The sequence below is a fragment of the Symphodus melops genome (genome assembly GCF_947650265.1).
Source record: "Symphodus melops genome assembly, chromosome: 19".
NCBI classification, from domain to species: domain Eukaryota; kingdom Metazoa; phylum Chordata; class Actinopteri; order Labriformes; family Labridae; genus Symphodus; species Symphodus melops.
Window position 1 is genome coordinate 7,886,692 of NC_136709.1, and position 24,880 is coordinate 7,911,571.

Sequence of the window (24,880 nt, forward strand, 5' to 3'; positions counted from 1 at the left end):
TCAGCGACATGGCTCTTCTTTACTGAGTTCTATTTACCGTAACAGGCTACCGTGGTCAAAATAGCCTCTTTATAGCCTACTTTAAATATATTATTGTACATTTATTGTAACTAACACCTTCTCGTTTTCTTTACTAAATCATTTCCTATTAAATCCTATATTTGGTCTCAAACTGGGCTTTTAATTTATGTTCAGAAAGCTATATGATGAAAATGACAAAACATGGCCCCCAAAGGTGCAGGAAAGAAACGCGATCATATTAGTTATTATGGCTCAGAAAAAAAGCTACCTGTGGGTTAACTAGAGATGGGGATCTACAGAAGAGGAAAATACAAAGTTAGACCAAGAATGTAATAAAGATGCTATTTTGTTCATCTTATAAAAAGAAAACTACGGAACTCCTGAAGTCCCGAAAAGTACAAAAAAAAACCTCCGTAAAAAACCCTACTGGCTGGTCAAGTAACATTTCTACTGACATATTATATTGGATGTGGACATGATTAGAAATGTAGGCCTACATTCAATGGTTATAAGAAGATGTAACTACCTGTATCTTAGGCTACCTTTCTTTATTGCAAAGATCCTCGAGAAAGTGTTTGTGACTTTCTCCATAATGCAGTTTATTTAAGGATTTTTGACAGACAGACAAACCTAAGGATTTGGTGTAATATTTTTGGCTTGATTGCATGCTGATTAAAGCTTTGCCAAATGCAGATGGCCTGAAAAACACCTATGATAATCTGTTAATTCGATGCAACTGCCAAGCAATACGTTACCGAACCGGAAAAAAGTACAGCTACAAAATACAGTGGGTCGAGTGTAAAACAAATTTGGGCTTAAACCAGGAACAATTTTAGCTAGAAGTAAGCTTTACCCACATTTTTCTTGCTGAACAGGTTTTGGGAGACCTGGCATTCGAGTGTTCGACTGATAATTGTGAAGAAGTGGGCTATTGAAATTCAGGATCCTCAACAGCTGTTTTTTTCAATCGGAAGCAGTCCTATTAGACAAAATAAATGAATTATCACCCAAATAAAGATGTGAAGCAGCACATAATAATTTGCTCTTTTTAAAATGGTTCGATTAATGAGTCAATTCTTAAATCCAGAGTCCAGAAACTCTGCGATTTTTTATACGATGTTTAAAAGCCAATGACAGCCATTTCCACTTTTATTATTGCATTAATTTTCAGTCCATATTTCATTTACCCATCAACACAGTGCTACAGGATAGCCGTTTGTGAGAACAACTCTTAACTATGCTTTAAATAGCCGTTATTAGTGTTTGGTATGCACATTTTTCTTTTATTTAAAAAATGGAATTGGTTGTTCTGACAAAGGTTAAAGAAAACTGTCCTGGTTGCCGAAAAATGCACTCTAAGACTGTCTGAGTATTGAGTATTAAAAGCAAGCTATTAATACTCAATACTTAACCATTTACTAGGTTTACATTCTTGTTACCTGTAACTGAGTATTTTCTCCCTCTTCTGTTCTTCTAAAAGGAAAAATTAATGACAGATCTGAAAAATGTAAGCAGCCAGGGCAGAGATGTCTTCATTTTAAGGTCTTAATCATTAGTTAAAAACTGCAAATGGTGGCTACGTTAGCCCTAACACAGCTCAAGTGACTCTTTGACAATATTGATCCCACTTTGTTGAAACCCATTACAAGCTTTGTTATCATGTCTCAAAGTGAATATAATAGTGTGTGATATTGATGAAGTATAAAAATTACTATATATATATATATATATATATATATATATATATATATATATATATATATATATATATATATATATATATATATATATATATATTAGTTAAAGCTAACAAGTTATTTTAAAAATCTCTGGACAAATGGTTGGAATAACAGCAGAAATGGAGCAAAGTCAATCTGCAAGAAAAAATGTTTATTCCTTGTAAACCTCACAGAGCGAGACCACAGCCAAGGTCAGACCTGGGGAGAAACAGAGCAGTGACTGTGGGCATAGAAAACAAAAAACAAACAAAACACTTTTCTATACTTTCAACAATCAGTTGAACATACAACTGACTAATCTGTAATTTCACTTTTTTTCCAAGAGCCAATGACAGCTATCTGAGCTCCAAAAGCTTCTCCATTTACAATGGTTGAAAACCACACGCATAACAATGACAATTTCTGATGATGCTGAAACCATACCAGACTCAAGCAATGTTATCCCAGCATGAAAATAATACCAGAAACAGGAAGTTAAGAAACTGCTTTTAAACAGCCACATGCCCAACAGTTGTAAATACTGTAACATTCACAAAAGAAATTTGACTTTCTAGTCCTTTACTTTAAACTACACAGTCTACTACAAACAGGTGACCACGTTCTCTACCTGCTGAACATAAACTTCCACTAAGTGATATTCAACTGGATATTTAACAAACATGTTGGCCAATGTATTCGCAGTACATTCTTGAGAACATCACTATAGAAACAAGCAATTTAGTCTTGGCACATGAACTGAAGTTGAGGATTAATTAAAATAAAAGTATAAACTCCTATATTAAAATTGGCATTTCAGAATTTTTCTTTCTACATTGCACAGTCTATACAGTTTCCCTTTAAAACAGCTTGTTTTACTATAGTGCAACTTTAAGTTGGAATTCAAAAAACAAAGGAGAGAGTGGCAGCTACGTCTACAGATTTGGGGTTTACCAACAGAAGAGATTACCTACAAGTGGACATGTGATGAGCCGGAGACCTGAATGTAGTAGACTCTGTGGTGGCTAACATCATGTCAACAAACTGACAGTAGGCAAATCCGAGTACGGTGACAAGTCTTGGACTTGGTGCAGTCTACTGTATCTTTTTTTTTCTTTTCTTTTTTTTTTTAACATAAGGGACAAGGCTGCCCTCATGTGGACACCGTGGATCAGTTTCCCTACTGCAGCGTCCAAAGGCAACTTTGTCCCAGTGTACTGGATGAGGTCTACCACTTATTCGGAAGGGTTGGGCCAGCTGGATCTCATTATCAAACTCACTCTATGTCTTCAACTCAAGGCACTGTGATTATGACAACTAATTAAAGACTATGCAGAGAATCGCACAGAAACTTGTACAATATACAGACTTATCTCACTCAAAAATACAGATGCATAAACCCAAATTGTGTCAAAATGGTCAGGAATAGGAGCTGCTTGGGTTAAGTTAAGTTTGAGGTCTATTATTCTGTTTCCAACACAAGCTCATTTCAAATTAACCAAAGCATCTGTGAGAAGGATTCATTTGTCTGAAGATATAAAACATATTTGTGTCGGAGTCTGTGCTGACTATGCACTACATTCCTCTGGTTGTTCAGTTGTTGCCGTATTACCTTAGAAGGAAAAAAAAAACAGTCAATGGATTGGGATACAGGAAGGCTGTACGACAAATTGTTTTGTAATTTTTGGTGGTGAAAAAAAACCAACCTAAAATTAAGAGAGTGTCCCCACGATAAATGAGCAGGGAATTGGTTTCAGGTTGTTGCAGTTGTGGCACTAGTGGAAAAGGTAGAGCAACACCCATGAGATGCAGATAAATACCCAATTCTGTGAGGTTTCACAAGACTTTAGAAAGGGCTTTCCTAGTTGAAATGTGATTTCCTTTTTAAGTTTTTTTTGTCTTTTGTTTTAACTACAACAAATACAGTCACACAATACAACATCCTTCTGACCTGGCGTGGAAAACAATAAAACTCAAAAACAATGTTCTCAGCTGCAGAATGGGAGATGGTGGGCCTGCAGGGGACATAAAATGACAAGATGGGGGGTGGTAGCAAGGGGCAGGAAAGAACGTTCACTTCTTGAGTGGCTGGTAAACGGAGGCATTGGGGTCTAGGCCAGAGGGATTGGTGTCCATGAACTTGGAGGAGTAGTGGGGGGCAACGGGGGTCATGCTGCTGGTGTCAGCTGTGTACGAGATGCTAGGCATAACGGCCATCACTTCGGCTATCTTCTGCTTCAGGTCTTTTATCTCCTGGTCCTTTTGCAGGATCTGACCTGAAAAACAACAAGGTCAAACTATAAGCAAACCTTGAGAGTTATGGTCAGACATTTTATAGGTTTGTTAGTCCTTTAAGTATTATGTTTAAGTAAATATTTTTACTGGTATTCTTGCTTACCTTGTGCAATCTCAAGCTGTCTTTTGGCATCTCCTAGTGCAGAGAAAAGGTCCAGTTTGATCCTGGTCTCTGCACTAAGGCTGTTCTCCAGGTGCTGTGTCTTGTCCTGCATGGCTGACAGTGCTGACATCAGTACCTCTGTGTCTTTTTCATTCTCCTTGTATTTATGAAGTTCCTGATAGAAAGGAGATAAAGTATTGGTAATTGTAAGCGGTATGTACATTTTTTTTTTTTTTAAAGACCTAAAAAAAAAAAAAAAAAAAAACTTTCTTAGCAGCAAAGTGCTATTAAAAATCCATATAAATTCCTTTGGGTACAAGAAATGGACATAAAAATCAAGATTTTATCAATAGTGACTACTACTTGACATGAGATGCAACATTTATTTCACTGGGCATATTTTTGCACTGTAGTCAGATGCACTGTGAGATACAAGGAAATGTAGAAAATACATCCATGGTGCCATGAAGACATTGATATTTACATATTTGACACTGTATTTCATTGAATTATGCAACCTGGCATTATGGGGACAATGTCACTAAAGGTTCTCATGATAGACAATCCAAAGTGTTCCTAAATCACTACGCAGAAACAAAAATCTCATTTGTAAATTGTGAGTGTAAAATCACATCTGGTTCCTCCTCTACTGTACAGTTCACATGTTCTTAAATATGACATGGTGATCACAGGATAAAATAAGCATACTAAAATATTCAATTATTGACTTTTTTTTTTTTTTTTTTTTTTTACCACAAATTGCTTAAAAAAACATACCTGAACTTTCAATTCAAGCTCTCTAATCATGTCCTCCTTTTGCTTGATGTCCATCGTTAGTTTTTTACACTCTGTTTCTAATTCAGTGATTCGCCGCCGCAACGTGTCTGTGCACTCCCCTCTGAAACATAGAGGGAAAATAAAGTGGTTAATTTACATCAGTGAATAACATGCAACATTACTTGTGAGGTACAAGTAAAAAGTTGATCAAAAACAGATTAACCTGGATGCTGCTGCTAGTGCCACTGCTCTTGCTGCTGTGGCCTCCTCTAACTTCTTTCGTTTCTTTTCCTCAGCAAGCTGTTTCTCGGCGCTGGCTCGAGCCTCCTGTTCTGTTTTGAGCCTCTTCTCCAATTGGCCCACTGCCTGTTTGTCCTTTTGCTTTGCCTGCACAGCATTATGGAGCCTAAAAGTGCACAGGTGCATATATGTTAGCACATACTGTGCATTTCAAATATATAGAATTAGAAGTAGTACATCCAGTCGTTCAGTTTTTGAGTTATCACATTATTGTTGGTTCATCTTTTGGGAGTGACTTCTCTAGCAAACATTACCCCAAACAAGAATTAGCTTGGAATTTAAAGTGTTTTTGAAAAGGAAATAAACGTGATTATTTTCAAGCTTTGTTTGGTAATAATCACTTCAGTAATGAGTGTGACCTTCAACCTGTTATGATCTACTGAAGTATATCCCCCACTTACTTGTTTTGAAGCAGCTCGTTCTCTTGGCGCAGTTGGCCCAGTTCAGTGCGTATTGAGCGCTCAGCGCTGCCCAGTGAGCCAATCTGGCTGCGCAGATCCTGCTCAACCTGCCGGCTGGCCTGGAGGTCTGCCTTTAACTTCTTAACATCCTGCTCCAATCTGTCCAGGTAAGGAAAGTGAACAGAGACGTGGGACATGAAAATGTTGCTAAGAGAATAAACTTAATTCTAAAAAATGCATTGAAATTCACTCCTCAAATTCCATGTTATACCACAGTATCACTTCATTTTCATGTTAAGGAAAGATGGATTACACTGATTCAACCAGCTATCAACAAAGTCAAATAAAAACTAAATCAGGTTCCTTAATTACTTCTAGCCGGAACCTACCCTCACATCAAAGACTGCTGGAAAAACTTCATCTGATTTTAGGTCAGCATAACTTAAGCATAAATAATTTAATGACAACCTTGGACCAATAAAAGCCCATTACCAAAAAGTCCTCTTCATGACCTCCAGCTTGCAATATTTAGTTTCATAACTAATGGTAAGCTGTGAAATATAAGTGATTTACTTTGGAAACACAATTATTATATAGTCTTGTGACTGATGCATGAAAACACTTTAAAACAAAAGGCAGCCTGCCACAGAGTTTCACTTGATGATACAGTGAAGCAGCAAACAAAAAAATGGAAGAAAAAAAGTTGACCGGCAATTTGCAGCACAACAAATATTTAAGGAAGTCAACCTTAGTCAGCAGGTTACATTTCAGCGTGCACAGTGGTGTTATGCAGGCAAAAAGATATATATTGAGAAGTAGTATAAACTGGGTCTTAATATCATTATCAATAAAAATTGTAAATAGTAAACAGACTTGAGTTTGTGTCGCACTTTTCTTGTCTTTTGACTATTCAAAGCGCTTTGACACTGCATGTTACATCCACACATTCTCATGTATTGAGAACATTAGAAGTAACTAATCCCATTCATACACCGCCGACGTAGCAGAGGGAGCAACTTGTCTTTATTTGTCTCACATTAGTGGTGTGTGATATAACGATCTTAGATCATGAATGATTTGAGTGTGCAGATGATCTGCCAAAGCAGAGAGATCGTAGATGCGGGCTAATGCATCTACGCTATTGTGCTGCAGTTTGGGCTCACAGACTTGTCTCCTCAGATCTTTTTGCCACAGAGCAGGATCACCGCAGACCATGAAAACAAAACTTAAAAGTAAGTCAGTAAAAACAACTCCATCCCGGTTATATAGGCTACAACCTTAAAAGTTATGTGATCATTGCCACCCTCTGTTTCCAAAAGTTATAAGACGGGGGGTGGCATTGACATAGTCTTAGTACAATCATTTATTTCTATACATTGATTTCCATGCATACTGCTATAACTTGTAAGTGATGCCAGTCAGCAGCTCTTTCTCCTCTCATTAGGTGTGTAGCACGCAGGGGAGTGTGAGAAAACATGGTGACTGTGTGTCTGTCAATTTATATGCTAACGTTTGTAAAGACATGTAGATATAAAGTATAAGTAAAACAATTCATTTCAACATAATTCTGGCAGTGTGGTTAGTAATAATATAGCAGATTATCTTATAGTTTAGTATTAATGAAAGCACATGCTTCTTACCTGACAAGTGCTTCTGGCTTACTCAACTGGTTATTGGGAATACAGTTGTCTGTGGGATCCCTATGGGAGCCAGCTGAATTCCCCTTCCCCACTGCTAACTTATGCTTCTTCTCATTCTTCCCCGTGGAAGAGGAAGCTGATGACGCAGAGGAGGGCACACTGCCGTTGGTAGCACTATGACCACGGGGTGAGGAGTTGAGCGTCGCAGCATTGCTGCTAGCATTTTTGTAGTTTTTGGAGGAGGAGGATGAGGAGGATGAGCAAGAGGAATTGTTGTCCTCTTTAAGCAACAGGTTCTCTGTGCTGCCCAGCTCTGTGGTCAGTCTCTTGTTGTTCATATGGTTCTCCATATACTCCATCTCCTGGAGTTTAGAGTCCACTGATGATGGTAGGATGTTGTTGTGCTGCTTTTTAGAATCGCCGCCACCCCTTCCCTCTTTCCCTTTTTCTCTATACTCTAACTCCGGCATTGGTGCTGATGTCTTTTTATTGGCTGGGGCACCATTCTGAGATACTGGTGGTGAGTCCACTTCAGATACACCTTTAGCTGCTGCTGCTGCTGCTGCTGCGTGAAAAAGAGTGAGGAGTATGGGATAAATATGAACGTGATATAAAGACATTTACTTAAGCTTTCTATTTCTCTTTACCAAAACTTACAGCAACTCTCCATTTCTGAAGAATGACTTGTGTAGCAGTGTAAGCAATGACAGGATTCACATAAGTTGGAAAGTGTAACTTATAGTGACAGGTATAGCTTCGCCCATAGACATCTATCAGTGAAGAAAAGGCTGCACACCCTGCCGATGTACATCAGATTTGCTTGATTGAAAGATTGACAATAAACCAACAATGACTAGAGAAAAGCCTGTTTGAAACATGCATCAACCATTTAATTAGAAAAAATGAAATGTTAACAAGGCTAGTAAGACTTCACTTTTCCCCAGAACTTCCTCGTAGCTACCTATTATGTCTTTCAAACTGTCTTGACAAACTGACTATTCTAAATCTTTGACTACTTATTTAATTAATCAAATGATGTGATTTGTTTTGTGTACTGTATTTAATGTCATGACGTAAATCTTACCTTCTTCCGCTTCTCGCTCTTGCCTTTGAAGCATTTGTTGCTCCGGTGGCAGAGCCTGTTGCAGGAGCTGCATGTAAAACTCATTCTCCTTTTGGACTTCCTTCTGCTTCCGAAGGCGCATCTTATAGCTTACATAGCTCTTGAAGCCAAAGCCGAGAGTGACCACTGGATAGCCAATGCTACAGGGATGAATACAAGATGTGAAGTTATGTCAAAATTCTGTCAATATATCAAAATGTATATGAAGTATCTCATAATCCCTTAAAGAGCATATTGCAGGCTAAAGACACCAGTGAACTAATCAAAGGGAAATGACTTAAAAGACACTATTATGAAAGAGATTCATAAATTAATAAACCTCCTGGAGACTTTTTAGCACGTTTGCTCGTTTTACTTCCATATTCGACTGTGACGTAACATAAGGGAGTCCCGCTGACTGTTTAACATTAACATGGATCTGAGTGTCACTCCCGTCAATAAAGAAAATGTGTATTCCAATACATCTCATAGTCCACTGGCTTACTATTATGAACCTGTTAGACGTGATAGAGAGCAGAAACAGGGCAGAAATAGGAGGAATAACAGGCATAGGAGAGAAGTTGTGGTGTGAGGAGAGACCCAGTGCCGGCGTCCTGGTGAGTGACAGGTGTCAGCTAGCGATATATGGGCCAGTAATGTGTTCACATCAGCATATGTAAAGTTTGTAATTAGATACAATAATTTAAAAACAACTTGTAGTAGGTGTGTAAGTGCTGATTATTTACCTTTACATTGTATGGGACTGCCTCGTAAAAACTGTACAACAGCGCTGTGTGTACATAGAGGCCGATCTACAGTCTGTTCAAATGCAGCACTAATGTCTTTATATTATATTCCTGATGCAGCCGAGTGCTCACCTTGTTTAAATAGCAAATAAAGTGTATGGTGCAGTTTGCTCCTGATACGAGTTCACAGCGAATGTCCACTAATCCACACGCACAACAGCGCACATAATCCACAGTTTAATATATTTGCTTTTGCACTTACGTAAAAACGTTTTAAAGGGATAGAGGACTGACAGACGTCAAGCTTGTGTTTCTGTTTGTTTCCAAATGCTCAAAACTGTGTGTTCTGTCTTTCCCAACTGCAACAGAGTTGGATTTATAAGAAAATCGCATGACTACATGTATTAACACAAACTGTCTGGTGTCTATTACACGCTCTATTATAACAGAAGATTCCAGCAGATTAAATCATTAAATGCTTACTGTCTGCGTATAGCCTTTTTTATGGTGAAACACCTGTGGATTTTTATCATGAATGTGGAAACGCTTTTGCCGTTTTTTCATGCTCTCGGTGCAAGACAAATTCCTCTGGGGGCAATAAAGGTTTAATTCATCGATTAATACACATACACATAAAGCTGATCAAAGCAGAGTGACAGAACGCGACTCCCTTATGTTACGTAATATGACACGTTGTTGAAAAACAGCATGTTCTAAACAGCTATGCAAAAAACAGCTATGGTAAAAACAGCCACTTTCTCCTCTAAATTAGTGCCCTTTTGTGTTGAAGAACATATAATAATAATAATTTACACTTTATTAATCCCACGAGGGGAAATTCGGTTTTTACACTCTGTCTAACACACACATAGGCCGAGATACACACTCATGCACAAACAGGGTTCTAGTGACATGCATTAATGGAGAGGTCTCAGAGTGAGGGGGCTGCCCACAGCGAGCGCTCCAGAGCAGTTTTGGGGTTCGGTGCCTTGCTCAGGGGCACCTCGGCAGTGCTCAGGAAATGGACTGGCTCCTCTCCAGTTACCAGACCAGTTTCCGGACTTGGTCCGTGCCGGGACTTGAACCGGTGACCCTCCAGTCCCTACAGACTGAGCTACTGCCGCCCCACATATAAAAAATGTACTTAATCTAAAACCATTATCAGACAATGTTAAGTGTTAATTTACAAAAAAAAAAAATCAACCTGCAATATGCTCTTTAATGAATGATACAACTTCGACTTCAGCAAAGGTTTGCACAGCTTAAAGAGCAAAGGTTTGCACAGCTTAAAGACATTCTACGATTAAAACTGCAGAGCTCTCTTGGCCTACAAAGTGGAAGTGCTACTTGAAAGTCATGAAAGGATTTTCATAAATGCATATAATGGTTTTTTTTGTCTTGGGGAGAATTTAAGACCTGGCCTGCTTTTGGGTGCTTTAGAAAGAAAGAAAAAAAATGAAAATATTGTGATGCCAGGATGACATATCTCAAGGCATGTTATTAATGGCATTTTAGCTTTAACTATAATCTTGCTTCCTGTCATTTGGCTGTTCTACCGTTTGTATACAGCACCGGTGTTTCATCCAAAATTATTCCAAATAGGAAAGCTGCTGCTATTTCCTTTCCTCTAATTTTGTATTACATTTTCCTAGGTCTTTCCTCAGCCAACCAGACCGTGGTTAAGTTGAAAACCATTTAGCTATATTAATTTATGACCAACTGGAGGATCATCTGATTGGCTAAATAGGATCTGTCTGTTGCAAGGGTTTTCTTTTCCACTGTTGGCAAGTGCTTGCTTGTGGTGGATTTCATAAAGTCTTTGTTATTAAATATAGCAATTGTGTGGTCTTGACCTTCTCATCAGATAACTGCTGTTATTTACTATTTACTATATAAAAACAAATGTATCTTTGATTATTGGTAAGCATTGTCCCAGGACTCCATCTAATTAGCAGTTCTGTAAAATCTTTGGCCTACCAATGCGCAGCAAAGGGACGGCACAGGTCCACATGGAAGTTCTTCAGGTCTTTGAATCTGATTGCAGCCTCTATGTACACAAACAGTATCCATAGAGACACGGTGGGCAGACAAACTCCTCTCTCTAGAAAAAAAAGGACAGGACAGAGATATCATTAATGGGTCATGCCACGAACATCAGAACTGGGTGCAACCTTAACTGAGGCAATAGCAGTGAGTATTAAAGCCTAGTTTATGATTCTGTGTCCCGTCGACGCGGACCCCTATGCCGTATCCTGATGCGCACCTCCAAAATGTCCTGACTAAGCAATGCATGGACCGCAAGGTCTGTGATATTTCCGCTCAGAGTGTCATTTCCAGCAGTTGCTTTCCAGACACAACGGCCACAACGCCGCCATTTTAAAAGTTGTGGGAAAATATGATCATCTCTACAACTCATCATCAAATCACTATAACTACTGCAAAATGGCAAATAATTCTTGGAGGGAAGCATAAAAAACACAGGGCTGGAGGTCGCAGAATGCATGAAGAGGTGGCAGAACCACCGCGACAAAGACACACCGCCCATGGTGAATTGCAGAGGAATGCGTTCCCTCGACGCAGAACTACTAATGCTCAACACTGTTGATGTGATGCGGAAGCATAAACTAGGCTTTAGGTGGCTCACTTCGGATCGTCATGGCATGGCACATATTTTGTGGGGTTTCCATTGACTAAAGCCGGGAAAGATCCCCAAATTACAGACCCTTACCTGCCTACTTATTGGTACCCTTCGGTTGGGGTGCCAAGTATATCGCTCCAACCCTAAACGGTGGAGCTAAACACTGCAGTCCATTAAAAGACAAGCATAACCCAGCCATGTTTAAAGTGCCCTGTCGATTGTTTTTTTTAGATGCATTTCTCCTCGCGACACAAAGCTCGCACAACACAATAATAACCCCAAGCCTTTTCACAAATGGATTAGACAGGAAGAATATCTTTCTTAACAAGTCTATAATACACTCCTTAAATGTATCTGGTGAGACAGTCCTATCAACAAACATGACAACGAGCAAGAAATTACTCATTGTCTTATCAGCTGCAATAGACTCAAGGCACTCTCGCCACCATGCTGTGGAGCGAAAAGAGATATTTATACTACTGTGACATCCCATGGATGTGAATGTTGATGGCAAGTGATGTTAGAAGGCTCAGAAGGAATCTGGGGCCACGATGTGTTACTCCCTCCCCCAACAGACTAGGATTTCAATCCGACACCTGGCCTAATGTCAACCCAGGGGGATGCCACTAAATCAGACAGACAACTAATCTGCTGCAAGCAGCTCAATTACAAACATCATGCCTTGTTAGAGCCTGACAAGTAATAATTAGCATATAGACATTTCTAAATTCAATTATAATTTATAGAAAAATTATTATACTGCACACTTGAGATATTACCTGTGTGCCAAACATACTGCACCCACACATAGGTACTGGCAGCGAAGAAAAGCCATTGCACTGGGATGAAGAGGAGGCAAATGATGTCCGAGGTAAACGCCACACACACAAAGAATACTGAGAAGGCCTGTCGGGGAGAGGACAAACTGTTACAATAAACCAGCTACATGTGCAATAAAAGGCAAAGATATCAAACAACACTTTTCAAACAGAGTTAAAAACCAGCATGAAGACCTTGGGTGCCAGTTCACATAATGGTGAACTACCAAATCTGAATTGATTAAAGTTGAGTAATCTGATTAGGAATGGGGATTGTTCATTTTTATCTTATCTGTTATTGCTTTATTAATTAACGTAAAATATTTCTAAAGATGTAAAATAAGCTTATTATAGCTCATCTTAGACAATCACAAATGGTTGCATCTCTATTATCCATTGGATATCGCTGTGAGAACAATGAATGATTCTCCTCCCAACAACTGTATTTATTTTCGTTTTATTGTCATTACATTTAAACACCTAATGTTGTATATACCTTTGAATAATAGTCATTTTGCTGACCTGCCCTTGATCACTTCATACTTTAACCAGAAGTCCTCTTAAACACTTAGTAAGATAAACAATGTATGTTTGTGCACCAGTAATTTGATTTAAATGACGTGACTCAACTCAAGATAAAATGTTAAGTTCTAGAATATATGAGACTCAACAACAGGGATGATAGCTCAAATGTTATCGTTTGGAATCTGAGTCTTAAAGGTACAGCATGTAGAATTTCATGCTAAAGTTTAGATTGAAATATCTAACTTAAATTAAAAAAGTGGAAAAAACCCATGTTATACATATTTTTTAGTTGAATACTTCAATCACCTCAAATATTTATCAATGCCAGAGAAATTCGTAACTTTATAATTGTTAAGGTAAATTATACTCGGATATGCAGGTCAGTTTCGCCCATTCATATTGATTCTTCTTTTTTTTGCAAGACAAGAGACAATACATTTACAAAAAAAGATGATACAATTACAGTACAAGCCAGCTGAAGTGCATGTGTGCGGATGTGTGTGCAAGTGTGTGTTTAGTAGGTTTTTGGAAAGAAATTTTAGAAACAAAGTTAGAGTGGGAGGAAAGGGAGCAAGAAATACGGTTCATAACAAACAAACAAGAAAAAACAAAATCAAAGAATATTTAAGTAAAGTAGATGCATAGGCACAGTAAGTAATTTGATGTTATAACAAAAGTGTCTCCACCACAGTGTGAACCTCACTACCATCCTCATTCCTCACCCCCAACAATAAACAAGCAGAGGCAAGTCAGAGAATGAGACTGCACAGGTAGTGATCATGAGTGAGTAGCACCGTTTGTATTGATTCAACACGGAGTTCGTTTGTTTTTAGTACCATGATAAAAGAGCCGCCTAGCGGCGGATTTTACATACTGTAAGTTTAATAGAATAGGGTCTTCATCTCTATCCCTAAATCAATCTGCGTTATTAAACAAAATCAATGATGAAAATTAAACCATTACTTGATATGACAAAAATATTAATATTGAATAAATATAGCAGGTTTACAGAAACCTCATGTACTCACATTTTCTGCTTTTTGTTTTCTCGATGACAATTCTGGGTTTTTTAATTTGATAAGACATTTTGTAGCTCTATCCTTTAAAATCGGTTATTTGTGTAAATATTTGTTATTTCACAAATAAAATGTTTTATTGCATCTCTTTATCTTTATGCAGCTTTGGAAACCTCAGAAACACGAACAAACCTATCTACACAATGCATTTTAAAACAATATATTCTGTATAAAGAATGGCCAAAGAAAAAGTTAAAGAATGAAAGATAAATATCAGCAAGTAAGTTTTGATTTGTTCTGTGAGAGACAAGTTTTGTTAACTTATACGCGTTTATCAATTCATAAAAATTACAATTAAGATTTCTCATTTTGGCTGATTTGTGTTTCTGTTTTATTTGAGTTTCAGGTAAAAAAAGAAAAAGGAAATACTTAGGAAATAAAGTTTAACCACTAAGTGAAATCATGACCAAAATAAATCCGTTTGCTTGTGGATATAGTTCATATTCCCTACATATGTATCAATGATCAAAGTAAATATCTGTACTTCCTTATTTTAGTGCCAAATCTAAAGGGTCGATTGCAGAACTGGAAAAAACACTGAAAGATAGCATTGTCTAACACCCAGCTGATTCTTTACCCTGACCACAGAATTATCAGTTTTACATTGCCACTCACCAGCCCCTGGTATCTGAAGGAGTCGTACACACTCCGGATGAAAAGCCAGAATGGCCAGAGGTACTCAAACCTGAACTCCAGCACAAAGTCTGCCAGAAGCACCAGTGCCCACACCACCAAGAACTTCAGGTACAGGAAGGTACTAAAGAAAAATATTTTAAAAAGGATGAGGTAAAATGTCTAGAAAACAAAAGTTGTGAAACACACAATTGTCTAAACAACTTGGATTTATTCGCAAATAGCACAGACATATTGAAGAAAAAATCTGCACTTTTCTTTCTTTGTATATAATGTTGTTGTGAGCATTTGTTGAGCATGTGCCTTTTTTCTCCATCGAGGGTAATATAGCTCATACAATGTTGTTGGTCTTTAGTTACCTTTGACAATTTAATACAACCTAAAATTTCTGTTTGTTCACAGTCAATGTGGGCTTTTCCTTGATCTACAAAATTTACTTGGGATGGGGAGAACTCCTATTCAATAATTCAGGAGCTGCCGCACATGTCCAGGTCCAACAGACGTGTGTTACAGGTGCCCTTTAAAGTTCGGTTCATCAGATCCAGTTTGACGTGGGTGGGCTGCCAGGTGAGGCTGGAAAGGAAAGCTTGGCTAATGCTGTAAGCTACCCAGTTTATAACTACCAATGTCCTAACTAAGTACAACACACGCTCTTCGGAATACAGTGTGAAAAGAGTACAGCCGTTTTCTTGACATTAACTCACCACGGCGTATGTGAAGTTGTATGTTCTGTTTCTAAAGCGGCTGTAACTTGGTGTTAGCTTACTAAAGTTACCATAGCTAACGGTGAAGCGGCTAATTTTGACGCAGCCAGTAGATGACAACTGAAGTGGGCACATTGTAGATAATCGTGGCTGTTTAAAATTTATTCAAAGGGCCTTGTCTCGTATTTCAAGCTGTGTCGCTGCTTTGAAAAGGACGCTGTGGTTTAGTTATACAAAGGCTTTTTGGGGCCTTGCGCTACAGCTAGCGTAACGTCTAACATCACTTGCTAATGAGGCTACAATGAAAACATAACAGGAGCTTAGACTAAACTATCGTTAGCAATATGCTAGGTTATTAAGCTAGCTTGATAACATAAGGGATTTCTACTTTACACGGCTAACAAGCAACAAGGATCCCCTTACAATGCATCCATAATGGCCGTGAGAGACCCCTGTTTTCAGGCTCCATGTAACTTACCTGCCGTAGATACCCTCGGTGATTCGGTTCCGTTTTAACGGCCGTCGGAGTTTGCTGCAGTCCGCATTGCGCCGCTTCATCCTCCTCCCCTTGGCTTTGGCCGTCGAGTAACCACTGTAATCTTATCCAGTTTTATTGTATATACGGACAAGGATAATGAATGAAGTGGCTGGTATATACTGCTATTATTATTTTCCCCACTGGAAACAAAGAAATAAATAAAGGACTCTATTCGGGAACCTCCTCCTTTTCTGTTAGCGCAGACTCATTAAGGCCAAACCTCACCGTTTCTTCACGTTAACTTGTTAGACAGCTGATATATCCAATCGGTATTTCCGCCGAGGCCTCTCTCATTGACGGATATAGAAATGGGCCATTTATGTTGCACTGTGGTCGGGTACTCAGTTTTCCTCAACCAAAGACAACATGGGGGCAAGCGGATGAGAGGAGAGCTCTGCGTGTGACAGCTCGACGTTTAACCAATCCGATTGTTCTAGACAAATCGGGCATCGCTGATTGACCAATGAGCTGCTTACGAAGGCGGGTGTATTTTTCTTTGTCGGTTTTGTCTTTGGTTTGTTGTGAATAGGAAATATTAAGTCTTAGGGTCAATTCATATGTGCCTGATACAAAACACCCATTTCGATATACAATGATTGATTTCCTGATTTAATGTGTGCCTAATGTAGGCTACACAGTCGTGTGCGAGACCAAAAAAGTGTGCCGTTTTCAAAATTCTATATGAGTTTATCCCCTGCACCATTGGCTTAAAGGCCATAAAGTAAGAGGATGAATGTAAAATGATGTTTTATGTATGTGTGTGTGTGTGTGTGTGTGTGTGTGTGTATGTGTGTGTGTATGTGTGTGTGTGTGTGTGTGTGTAGGATATAACCCTAACCCTAAGAAATGCAAAGCAATGTAATAAACCAATTTATGATTTTCAGTGTGTTACGAAGATACACGTTATAGGGTAAAATTGGTCACTTTTAATTGTAATTTCGCCACTTTTCTCACTATTCGAACTTGCGGATCATAAAGCTGGTTGTTCTGCACTTCTCGAAACAGAAAGAGTGATAGGAATATATTGATTTTAGTCAAAAGTGATTTTTTTATTCAATGTATGAATAAGCCCATTTTGATATGTCTGTCTTTCTTAAATTTGAACTATAGGAATTGCTTTTATGTCGAACACAGCCTTTCTAAGCAGCAAGATCCAAAATTTGCTCATGACCGGCGCGATCTTGTTCTGTAGCCTTATTGATAAAAAAGTGATTAGACTGCTTTGGGCTCTAGCCCCGTTAAAAGCGACAGGGAACCAAACGTGCGTCAGTTTGAAGAGAACTGTGCAGGGTTCGTCTGCAATGGCTCCCCGGTACGCACCAAGTCTTCGCTCCCGTCTGGCACCTTTATTGCTTTTTTTGCAGATGGGATTTATTTTCATATATTGCGTATACACTGAGATAGAGAGGAATGTTCACGGAATAACATTCAGCAACTTTTACCCAAGTAAGTTTGAGTTTAGAAGGGGGTTGGGAAATGTCTGAAATGTTATATTTTTAGAATTTTCATGTTTCATGGAAGGGGTGGCTTTATTAATAATATATTACACAACCTTCAGACTATTACGGTCATTTATAAGCATTTTTTACACACTGAAATGCAGGGGAAGGAGGAGAACGTTATTTCTGCTTTGTGTTGATAAGCTCACACAGTTACAGTTGGCGCAAATGACTGGCTGGGTTGTTTCTGAAACAGTTGGCTGAAACTTGCGCTGACTATATTCTAACAGTGCAATGTAATTCTCAAGAAAACCATTTATTCTCTGTTTCAGACTTCCAGGATGTGAATGTTATAGTGTTTTTAGGTTTTGGATTCCTTAGCACTTTTCTAGTCCGTTATGGTTTCAGTGGCTGTGGGTTCAACATTCTTGTGGCCATCATGGCAACTCAGTTGGCTGTCATACTCAATGGAATTGAGTCCTGGTATTACAGCGGAAAGATCAGGATTAATTTGAGAAGGTAGGGCATTTATTTAAATTCTTTTACTACCCTTCAACTTGCTAAATCACATTTGCAAATGGTCTCTTCTGAATGCACAATGTCCTCTTGCAAATGGAAATGACTTAGACATAAGAAATATTTAAAAAAAGCATGAAAATGTAACCTATATCTGAAGTGCATGTTCCATTTATTTTAAGATACAGTTGTCTCACAGTGATCAGAGCTTCTCATTGTATTGTTGATTAAATGCATCATGTTAGTTATGCTGTTTGTGAAGTTCTCTGTCTTGTTATAATATTTGCAAAGTTTTTGTCTTTCAATTTCTGTCTTGGGAAGCCAAAATGCTTCCACTTGCACGCTTGCTTCTTACAACCAACCTCCTCTGCTCTACAGCTGCTGACGCTTCACCATACTACTGCAATTAATTTTTCAAACCCCCGATTCAAACCTTGACACCCTTGAATTGATTTTTCACTTCCTTACGATTCATCTTTACATCCCGATTTACTACAGCTTAGTTGTTGCTGAGATGTGCACCGTATCTGCCCTCATTTCAAGTGGAGCCGTGCTGGGGAAGACTAACCTTGTGCACCTCATCCTTATTGCCCTGCTTGAGGTCTCTGGATTTGTACTGAATAAGTGGCTCCTCCAGACTCTGTTAAAGGTCAGTTACTGTTAGCACCATTTGTGAGCAAATAATATTCATATAATAATATCATGTATGCTATGCTTACTTTATCCTCTCTTTTCTGGTAAATTGGTTCACTGTTTTCTTACTCAAGGTCCCACCTTTGAACAGCATCATGCAGCTTCATATCTTTGGGGCCATTTTTGGACTCATGTTGACTTGGATGCTGTATCAGAATGGATCTGAGCAACCATTTGAAAAAGAGAAATCTGATCACAAAACAGGATTATTCTCCATGCTGGGTACGTTTTCCTGATGTTGCTGCTTGATACGTTTATAAGGATGTTGCAGCAACTGGAAAAGCTCTACTTTGACTTGATATAGAAGTTTGAGCCACTTGAGCATAATCTGAGTCCATCTTCTACATTATTTAGGGTCTGTGTGTCTATGGATGTTCTGGCCAAATTTTAATTCAGTACTTGTGGATGATGCTTCTTCTGGGAGAAAGTTGGGGGTTGTGTGCAGCACCTACCTTGCTCTGGCTGTCAGTGCTGTAACAGCAGCTGCAATGTCTGTCCTCTCCAGTCCCAAGGGAAAACTCAACCTGGTATATATGACACTTGGTATGTTTACTGTGAAATGTGCTCTCATAAGCAATAATTGTAAGATGAACTGAAAGGACTCACACTTCTAATTACCTTGGAGTCATTAAAAAATTGTATCACTAATTATTTTTTATGCAACTGAGTTTTGTTTATATACTTGCACTCCTTTGACAGAACCACATGCAGTCATGCACCCTTGCTGGTGGTGTTGCTATTGGGGTTTCCATGTCAGTGGTTCATCAGCCATGGGAAGCCATGTCAATCGGATTCACTGCAGCAATTATCTCAACCCTTGGATTCCGATATCTCAAGGTTTTTATCATCACAAGTAGTCAAAAATATTTTGATAAATAATTGTAACATTGCGAAAATACTCATGAGCTGTCTTTTTCCAGATCCACATGCTTCTTGCCTTTCAGTGCCATGACACGCGTGCTATCCTGAGCACACATGGGCTCCCTGGTCTATTTGGGTGGCTGGCACATCTCCTCCTTCAGCTTAAAGACAGTGATGATCACACAATGTAAGAATGCAATTACCATGGAACATGCATTTACAGGCACTCACACCCAAAATGTAATGTACACTTTGTAAACGATCTTTTATCTGGCAGCGGGATCCGGTTTGCTGTTGTTCACATTTGTACACTATTCATCACCATCACTCTGAGTCTGTCCATGGGAATAATTACAGGTAGGTCTTCTAATTTAGTCAGGTTTTCATATCAACCGGACAAAGGATCAATTTTAGGGATTTTGTAGTAACAGAGCAACATTCTACAGACCAAGATTTTTTATCAATATTGTATGCTTGCCACTTGAAATATTTCCTCATGACTTTAAAATGTATTATTTCAAGGGTGTTTACTGAAGTTGAACTTCTGGAGACCATCCCAGGACAAGAAATGTTTTGATGATCAGGCCTTTTGGGAGGTACAGCATTAAAAAATGATCTTCTGACAAACTACTATAAAGTGTAAGATTATAAAAGTACATAAAAAAGTAATCCACATTAATACTAAATGGCAATTCATTTAGAAAAAACAAAACGAAAATGTTAACTTATAATGCAGTAATGAACACAATATTTTATTGTTACAGTTTCCCCATCTTGCAGTGCAAAAGTGAAATGTGGAGAAGGAAGTTGATGGAGCTTGATCTTCGAAGTAAAAAGTCTTTGGTGTGCTTTTATAACAGTGTATTCAAACTGAAACCTTTTTTTTTGGAAACTACATGTTATGTGTGCAAAGATACATAAAAATGGCAAGGAAAAACCTTGAAAGAATAATTGTAATACGCATTTTGTTTAGGTTTAATGCTGACTTTTTTGCCAGGAACTGTTTTGATTATACAGATTTAAGAAAACAGATAATTGTACATATACAGACCTGAAAAAGACTAAAAAATCCAGCGGTTTTTATCAGTAGCTTGAGCTCGAGAAATCTGAGTGACTGACACGTGGAGCTGAATGGTTGTTTCTTTCTACCAATTTAAAAGGTAAATATTGCCTTACATGGTATACCTTAATAATGTATTTTATTTTTTTCCATATGAGTGTTTGGAATTAAAGGCTATTATAGAAGTAAAGTATCCCCAAAGGAAATGTGGACAGTTCTGGGAAGTCAAGCTCACAAAAAATACACTTTTTTACACAAGCTGTAAACCATTATAGTATCATTGCCACACAATCAGAGTGCAAATAGATTCATTTACAGATTTGCCACACTTGTAAAGATCAAACATCCATAGAAATGACAAAAATCTGTTTTTAGTTATGATTTAGCTATTTTAATGCAAATAATATTAACTAAAAATGGATCGTTTTAAAGCTAAAAAAGTTTATATAAAGAAAATAACCATTAAAGCATGTTTTCTAATACAATGCAGAAAGCAGAGTCTATGAACTGTAGACATGAAGACACGCTGAATCGGTTACTGCCAGAGATCCTCCGTGCGTCCAAACTTGAAGACCAAACCCCTGTTTAGAGGCAAAAGAAAAGTCTTGGAAAATATTTCGACACAACTTGTGTTCTTGTTCATGTGTGAATAGGTTTAAAGTTATGGATTGCTTATTGACATTAACTCACCCAAAGAAAATGAATGCATTTTGGAAGAATATGGCAATCCCAGGGTAGACAACAGTCTTTTCTGAAAAATTATTAACACGGTGCTGCATTAATCCTTTTTGTATGTGATTAGTCTTTGACATTTTGCTTGCTTCATACAGCAATGGTTATTTAAATGCACAGTATGCTAGAGAGATCTCAATCAAAACAATAACAAAAGATGATGTCGAGGCTTGCCTCTTCTGCAACACATAGCCTATGAAGGTGGAATTGTGGGGAAAGTAGTTTTGAAAGCTGTTTTCACATAGCCACTAATGCAAATATCAAGATCATTTCAGGAGGGCTGCTCCTATGCACCATGCAGTGGTCACAGGATATAAATGTCACCACCCCCTCTCCCAGTGGCTCGAGGTGAATTCTTCAGATTATATCATGCTGCATTCTCACATCAACTCACTTAGTAGACTTTATGTGAAAAAACACTAGAGGGCTGGCAAGAGAATCTCCAGATAAAGAAATATTCAACTGTTTGTGTTCAAACTTGCTCCTCCTAACAATATCAGGAGTTTTTGGGGAGTTTTTTACAAGTGTGAAAGCCCTACTTGTTACAGAGGTGCAAAAGGGGGACAACAGAAGCAATGTGTAAATTCTGAGTGGTCAGGGGGAAACAGCACTTTGTGTGCACGTCTGAGTGTGTGTATGTGAAACTCCTGCTGTTTTAATACATCATGCCTCCAGTGCTTCCAAAATGCTGTAACAGATGTGAAATCACACCCTGGTGCACCGATAACACAGTTGTGGATTTGACGTTTCAAAACAAAAGCATAATAACAGCGGAGCATTGTTACGCACCGTAACAGAATCACAATCTGTAAAGCACTATTATCCCACCACAATACTAGCCCTTTTCAGACTGCAATTCTGCTACAGCAATTTAACAAAGCTCCGCTGTCATCAAGTCTTAAGACATTCATAATGATTCCGTAATTCCGTAATATTGCTGCTTCATTCACATTGTTGCTAAAGCCTGAAAGAGCCTCTGAAGACGGTACAAAGTAGGGATCACTTCATCCACCCACTTTGGGACATTAATATTGCGCCTTGAAACAGTAGTCTGAAAAGGCCTACTGCAGTCATTGTTAAATTGTGCTAAGAAGACAAACACAACTTACGAGGCACAACAAATCCCCCAAACAGAATCCACATTGAGGCTATGAGGGAGCCAAAAGCCAGCATGAAGCCAATGAAGAGCCACATTCGAGCACCTGCATACAGAGATAAGACAGTCAGTTACTGGGTGACTCCGCCCAGCACTTCTTTATGGATATGTCTCTTGTATCTCTTGTACGAATACAAAAAATAAAATCCAATGAAATGAGGGTCTTAAAGCAGTAAAAACAGAATGGGTGGTATGAGAATATCCAGTAAAGAAAAAAACAATATTGAACAGGAACTTGAAAAGTACTTATTCATATTCATAATATTAAGTTCATTTATGTCCTCTTATACACACCAGTCTGTCCCATGCAGCCTTCACTGTAGCTGTCCCCCCTCACTTGGCCATTTGAAACAGCATTTATCCTAAATTGGTCAAATGACATAAAAAACAACAATATTACAAAAACATCTGAACCAACAGTGTTATTGACTTTCACTTGATTGCTTTGTATTGATAATTTTAGAAATGTACATTTTCACAGCATAGATTGAAAGAGGTACATAAGGCAATATGGAGTTCTGCAGGATTCAACTACTTCTACTAATCACAGTCTGTATGAAGCACTGTAACAAAAAAAGCATCACACGGTCAATTTCTTGGTTTTAATAAGCTTTCAGCCCCCTGAAAAGGAGAATTGCTTAGTTGTCACTCGAAAGCTAAGTTGTTATCTTGTGACATCCAGTCTCAAACACACATTCATTTGTATGGTCGGATGCATCCATGCAATGTCTTTGACAAATACGGAATTCCATACAGAAGAAAGGCAGGAAAGTGGAGATGCGGCTTTAAGCTTCAGCGCCACTAAACTACGTGATTCCCTGTTTTGTCAAATTCAATATGATATCATATTACAGAAACAGTCAACAGAGTCTGTCTTACATGAGGAAGGCCAACGTAGCAATGACTCCACAAGTGTGATATGCATGATGAAACTGTCCTTCATCAGGATATTTCACTGCTGCATCGATGATGATCCACCAACCAGTGAAGAACTGGAAACACAAGATCAAGATTTTGTAAAAGGACTTCAATGACAAGTACGAGGCTGCATGTTTAAGCGTTGTAAAGCTCTGAACATTTAAAACAGGAAAACCTAGAACCCTGCACTATACATGAGTAAGTAGAGGCAGATACTAACCACCGTCTACAAAAAAAAAAAGAAAAGAAAAAAATGAATGTGAATACCAGAACTCCAGCTGCAATGGATGCGATGGTGTTTCTTCTTTCTCCCCAGTCCACATTGCATTCACAATCTCCGCACCGGATTCCGTCCAGAAAACCTGACATGACTGAGGGAAATGTCAGTAACGTAAACAAGTCGTAGAAGTAAAACAATAACACCGAAAACTGTAATAATTAGTCATTTCGACGACACAAATGTTTGTTGTAAGTAACATGCTAATCGTATTTAACTTCAACACAAACCTTTAATAATAATAATAATAATAATTGTCAAGTAATGTATGTTGATATGGAGTTGCTGATATGTTCCTGGAGGCTATGATGCTCAATCCCAGCTGTATCGCGACAGAAGCGATCACAAAGTTCAGATTTGTACATTTACACTTTTTGAAATCTATTCTTCAACAATGCTGCCATGGTATCAACTTTAAAGACATTAACACATACAGTTCGTATACAATAGGTATGAGAAAGCAGTGTAGTCTGGGCCTATTGTTCATAGCTTTGGCACTAGCAAACGTTTCCTTGAAGTCTTCTACTTGCTACGGAAACGCTCAAATAATAGCATAACGCAAATGACATCGGTAGCGCGAGCGAAAGCACACTCCCAAACAGTATATGTTAAATCAAACGTTACTTTTAAAGCAATTCCTACCTTTTATTTTCCTTTTTTTGATGTAGACCCCCTGGATAAACCCGATCAGACTACACGAAAGCTCGGTCATGCACATGCGCAGATAATCCACACCCATTTGGTGAATGAGAAGCTTTTGATGTTGCATTCAAGTGTTGAGAACAAAATAGGAATGTTTAACATTTAATTAGTCAATGTGCGATGTTTCAAATACAACGCGATGGATTATCTGTTACAGTTCTGACATACAAGCCCTTAAAATTATGGAAAGAAAATGTTCAGTAAAGTATTGTTTCCTATTTTCTAGATCATTGCTTGTGTTGTAGGCCTACGTACCCTGACTCTGATGTACGTCGCTTAAAATAGTTTGCCAAGTGAATTGAAGAAGAATAAAAATGACAAAGCAAACTGAATGAAAAAGCCTAACTCTTAAATTATTTTTATTAGTATTATTTAATGTGTCGGTCCTTTTATTCTTCCTTCACGTTTCGGTTACAACTACTGACAAGCTATGCATGAACCTATGCTTTTTGTTTTTATTTCCTGAGTTTTAAAAGATGTCGTTATATTGTTTA

At 38.3% G+C, this 24,880-nt stretch overlaps 3 protein-coding genes across 9 annotated transcripts; 1 reads left to right on the forward strand and 2 right to left on the reverse strand.

Annotated features, from left to right (window-relative positions):
• Positions 1 to 1,890: 1,890 nt before the first annotated feature.
• On the reverse strand, positions 1,891 to 16,474 carry maco1b (macoilin 1b). 6 transcript variants are annotated; one of them, XM_079369308.1, is made up of 12 exons: positions 15,973 to 16,470; positions 14,773 to 14,914; positions 12,518 to 12,644; positions 11,078 to 11,201; positions 8,337 to 8,515; positions 7,253 to 7,817; positions 5,613 to 5,771; positions 5,135 to 5,317; positions 4,912 to 5,032; positions 4,135 to 4,309; positions 3,814 to 4,012; positions 1,891 to 3,348 (listed from the first exon to the last, which is right to left on the reverse strand). In XM_079369308.1, the coding sequence occupies exons 1-12, from the start codon at positions 16,050 to 16,052 to the stop codon at positions 3,345 to 3,347; spliced, it is 2,058 nt and encodes a 685-aa protein (XP_079225434.1). In that variant the 5' UTR covers positions 16,053 to 16,470; the 3' UTR covers positions 1,891 to 3,344. The 6 variants fall into 6 exon arrangements, with proteins under 6 accessions (XP_079225434.1, XP_079225433.1, XP_079225436.1 ...); XM_079369307.1 differs by having other exon boundaries at positions 1,891 to 4,012; positions 15,973 to 16,086; positions 16,258 to 16,469; XM_079369310.1 differs by having other exon boundaries at positions 1,891 to 4,012; positions 7,253 to 7,811.
• Positions 16,475 to 16,894: 420 nt separating this feature from the next.
• rhd (Rh blood group, D antigen) lies at positions 16,895 to 20,857 on the forward strand. 2 transcript variants are annotated; one of them, XM_079369316.1, is made up of 10 exons: positions 16,895 to 17,478; positions 17,804 to 17,990; positions 18,486 to 18,636; positions 18,755 to 18,902; positions 19,035 to 19,207; positions 19,380 to 19,517; positions 19,625 to 19,728; positions 19,819 to 19,898; positions 20,064 to 20,137; positions 20,306 to 20,857. In XM_079369316.1, exons 1-10 carry the CDS (start codon positions 17,154 to 17,156, stop codon positions 20,330 to 20,332), a joined length of 1,407 nt encoding a protein of 468 aa, XP_079225442.1. In that variant the 5' UTR covers positions 16,895 to 17,153; the 3' UTR covers positions 20,333 to 20,857. The 2 variants fall into 2 exon arrangements, with proteins under 2 accessions (XP_079225442.1, XP_079225441.1); XM_079369315.1 differs by having other exon boundaries at positions 16,897 to 17,478; positions 19,601 to 19,728.
• On the reverse strand, positions 20,273 to 24,435 carry tmem50a (transmembrane protein 50A). The gene is made up of 7 exons (XM_079369317.1): positions 24,327 to 24,435; positions 23,675 to 23,778; positions 23,369 to 23,481; positions 22,784 to 22,851; positions 22,443 to 22,535; positions 21,292 to 21,352; positions 20,273 to 21,182 (listed from the first exon to the last, which is right to left on the reverse strand). Exons 1-7 carry the CDS (start codon positions 24,421 to 24,423, stop codon positions 21,137 to 21,139), a joined length of 582 nt encoding a protein of 193 aa, XP_079225443.1. The 5' UTR covers positions 24,424 to 24,435; the 3' UTR covers positions 20,273 to 21,136.
• Positions 24,436 to 24,880: the final 445 nt, after the last annotated feature.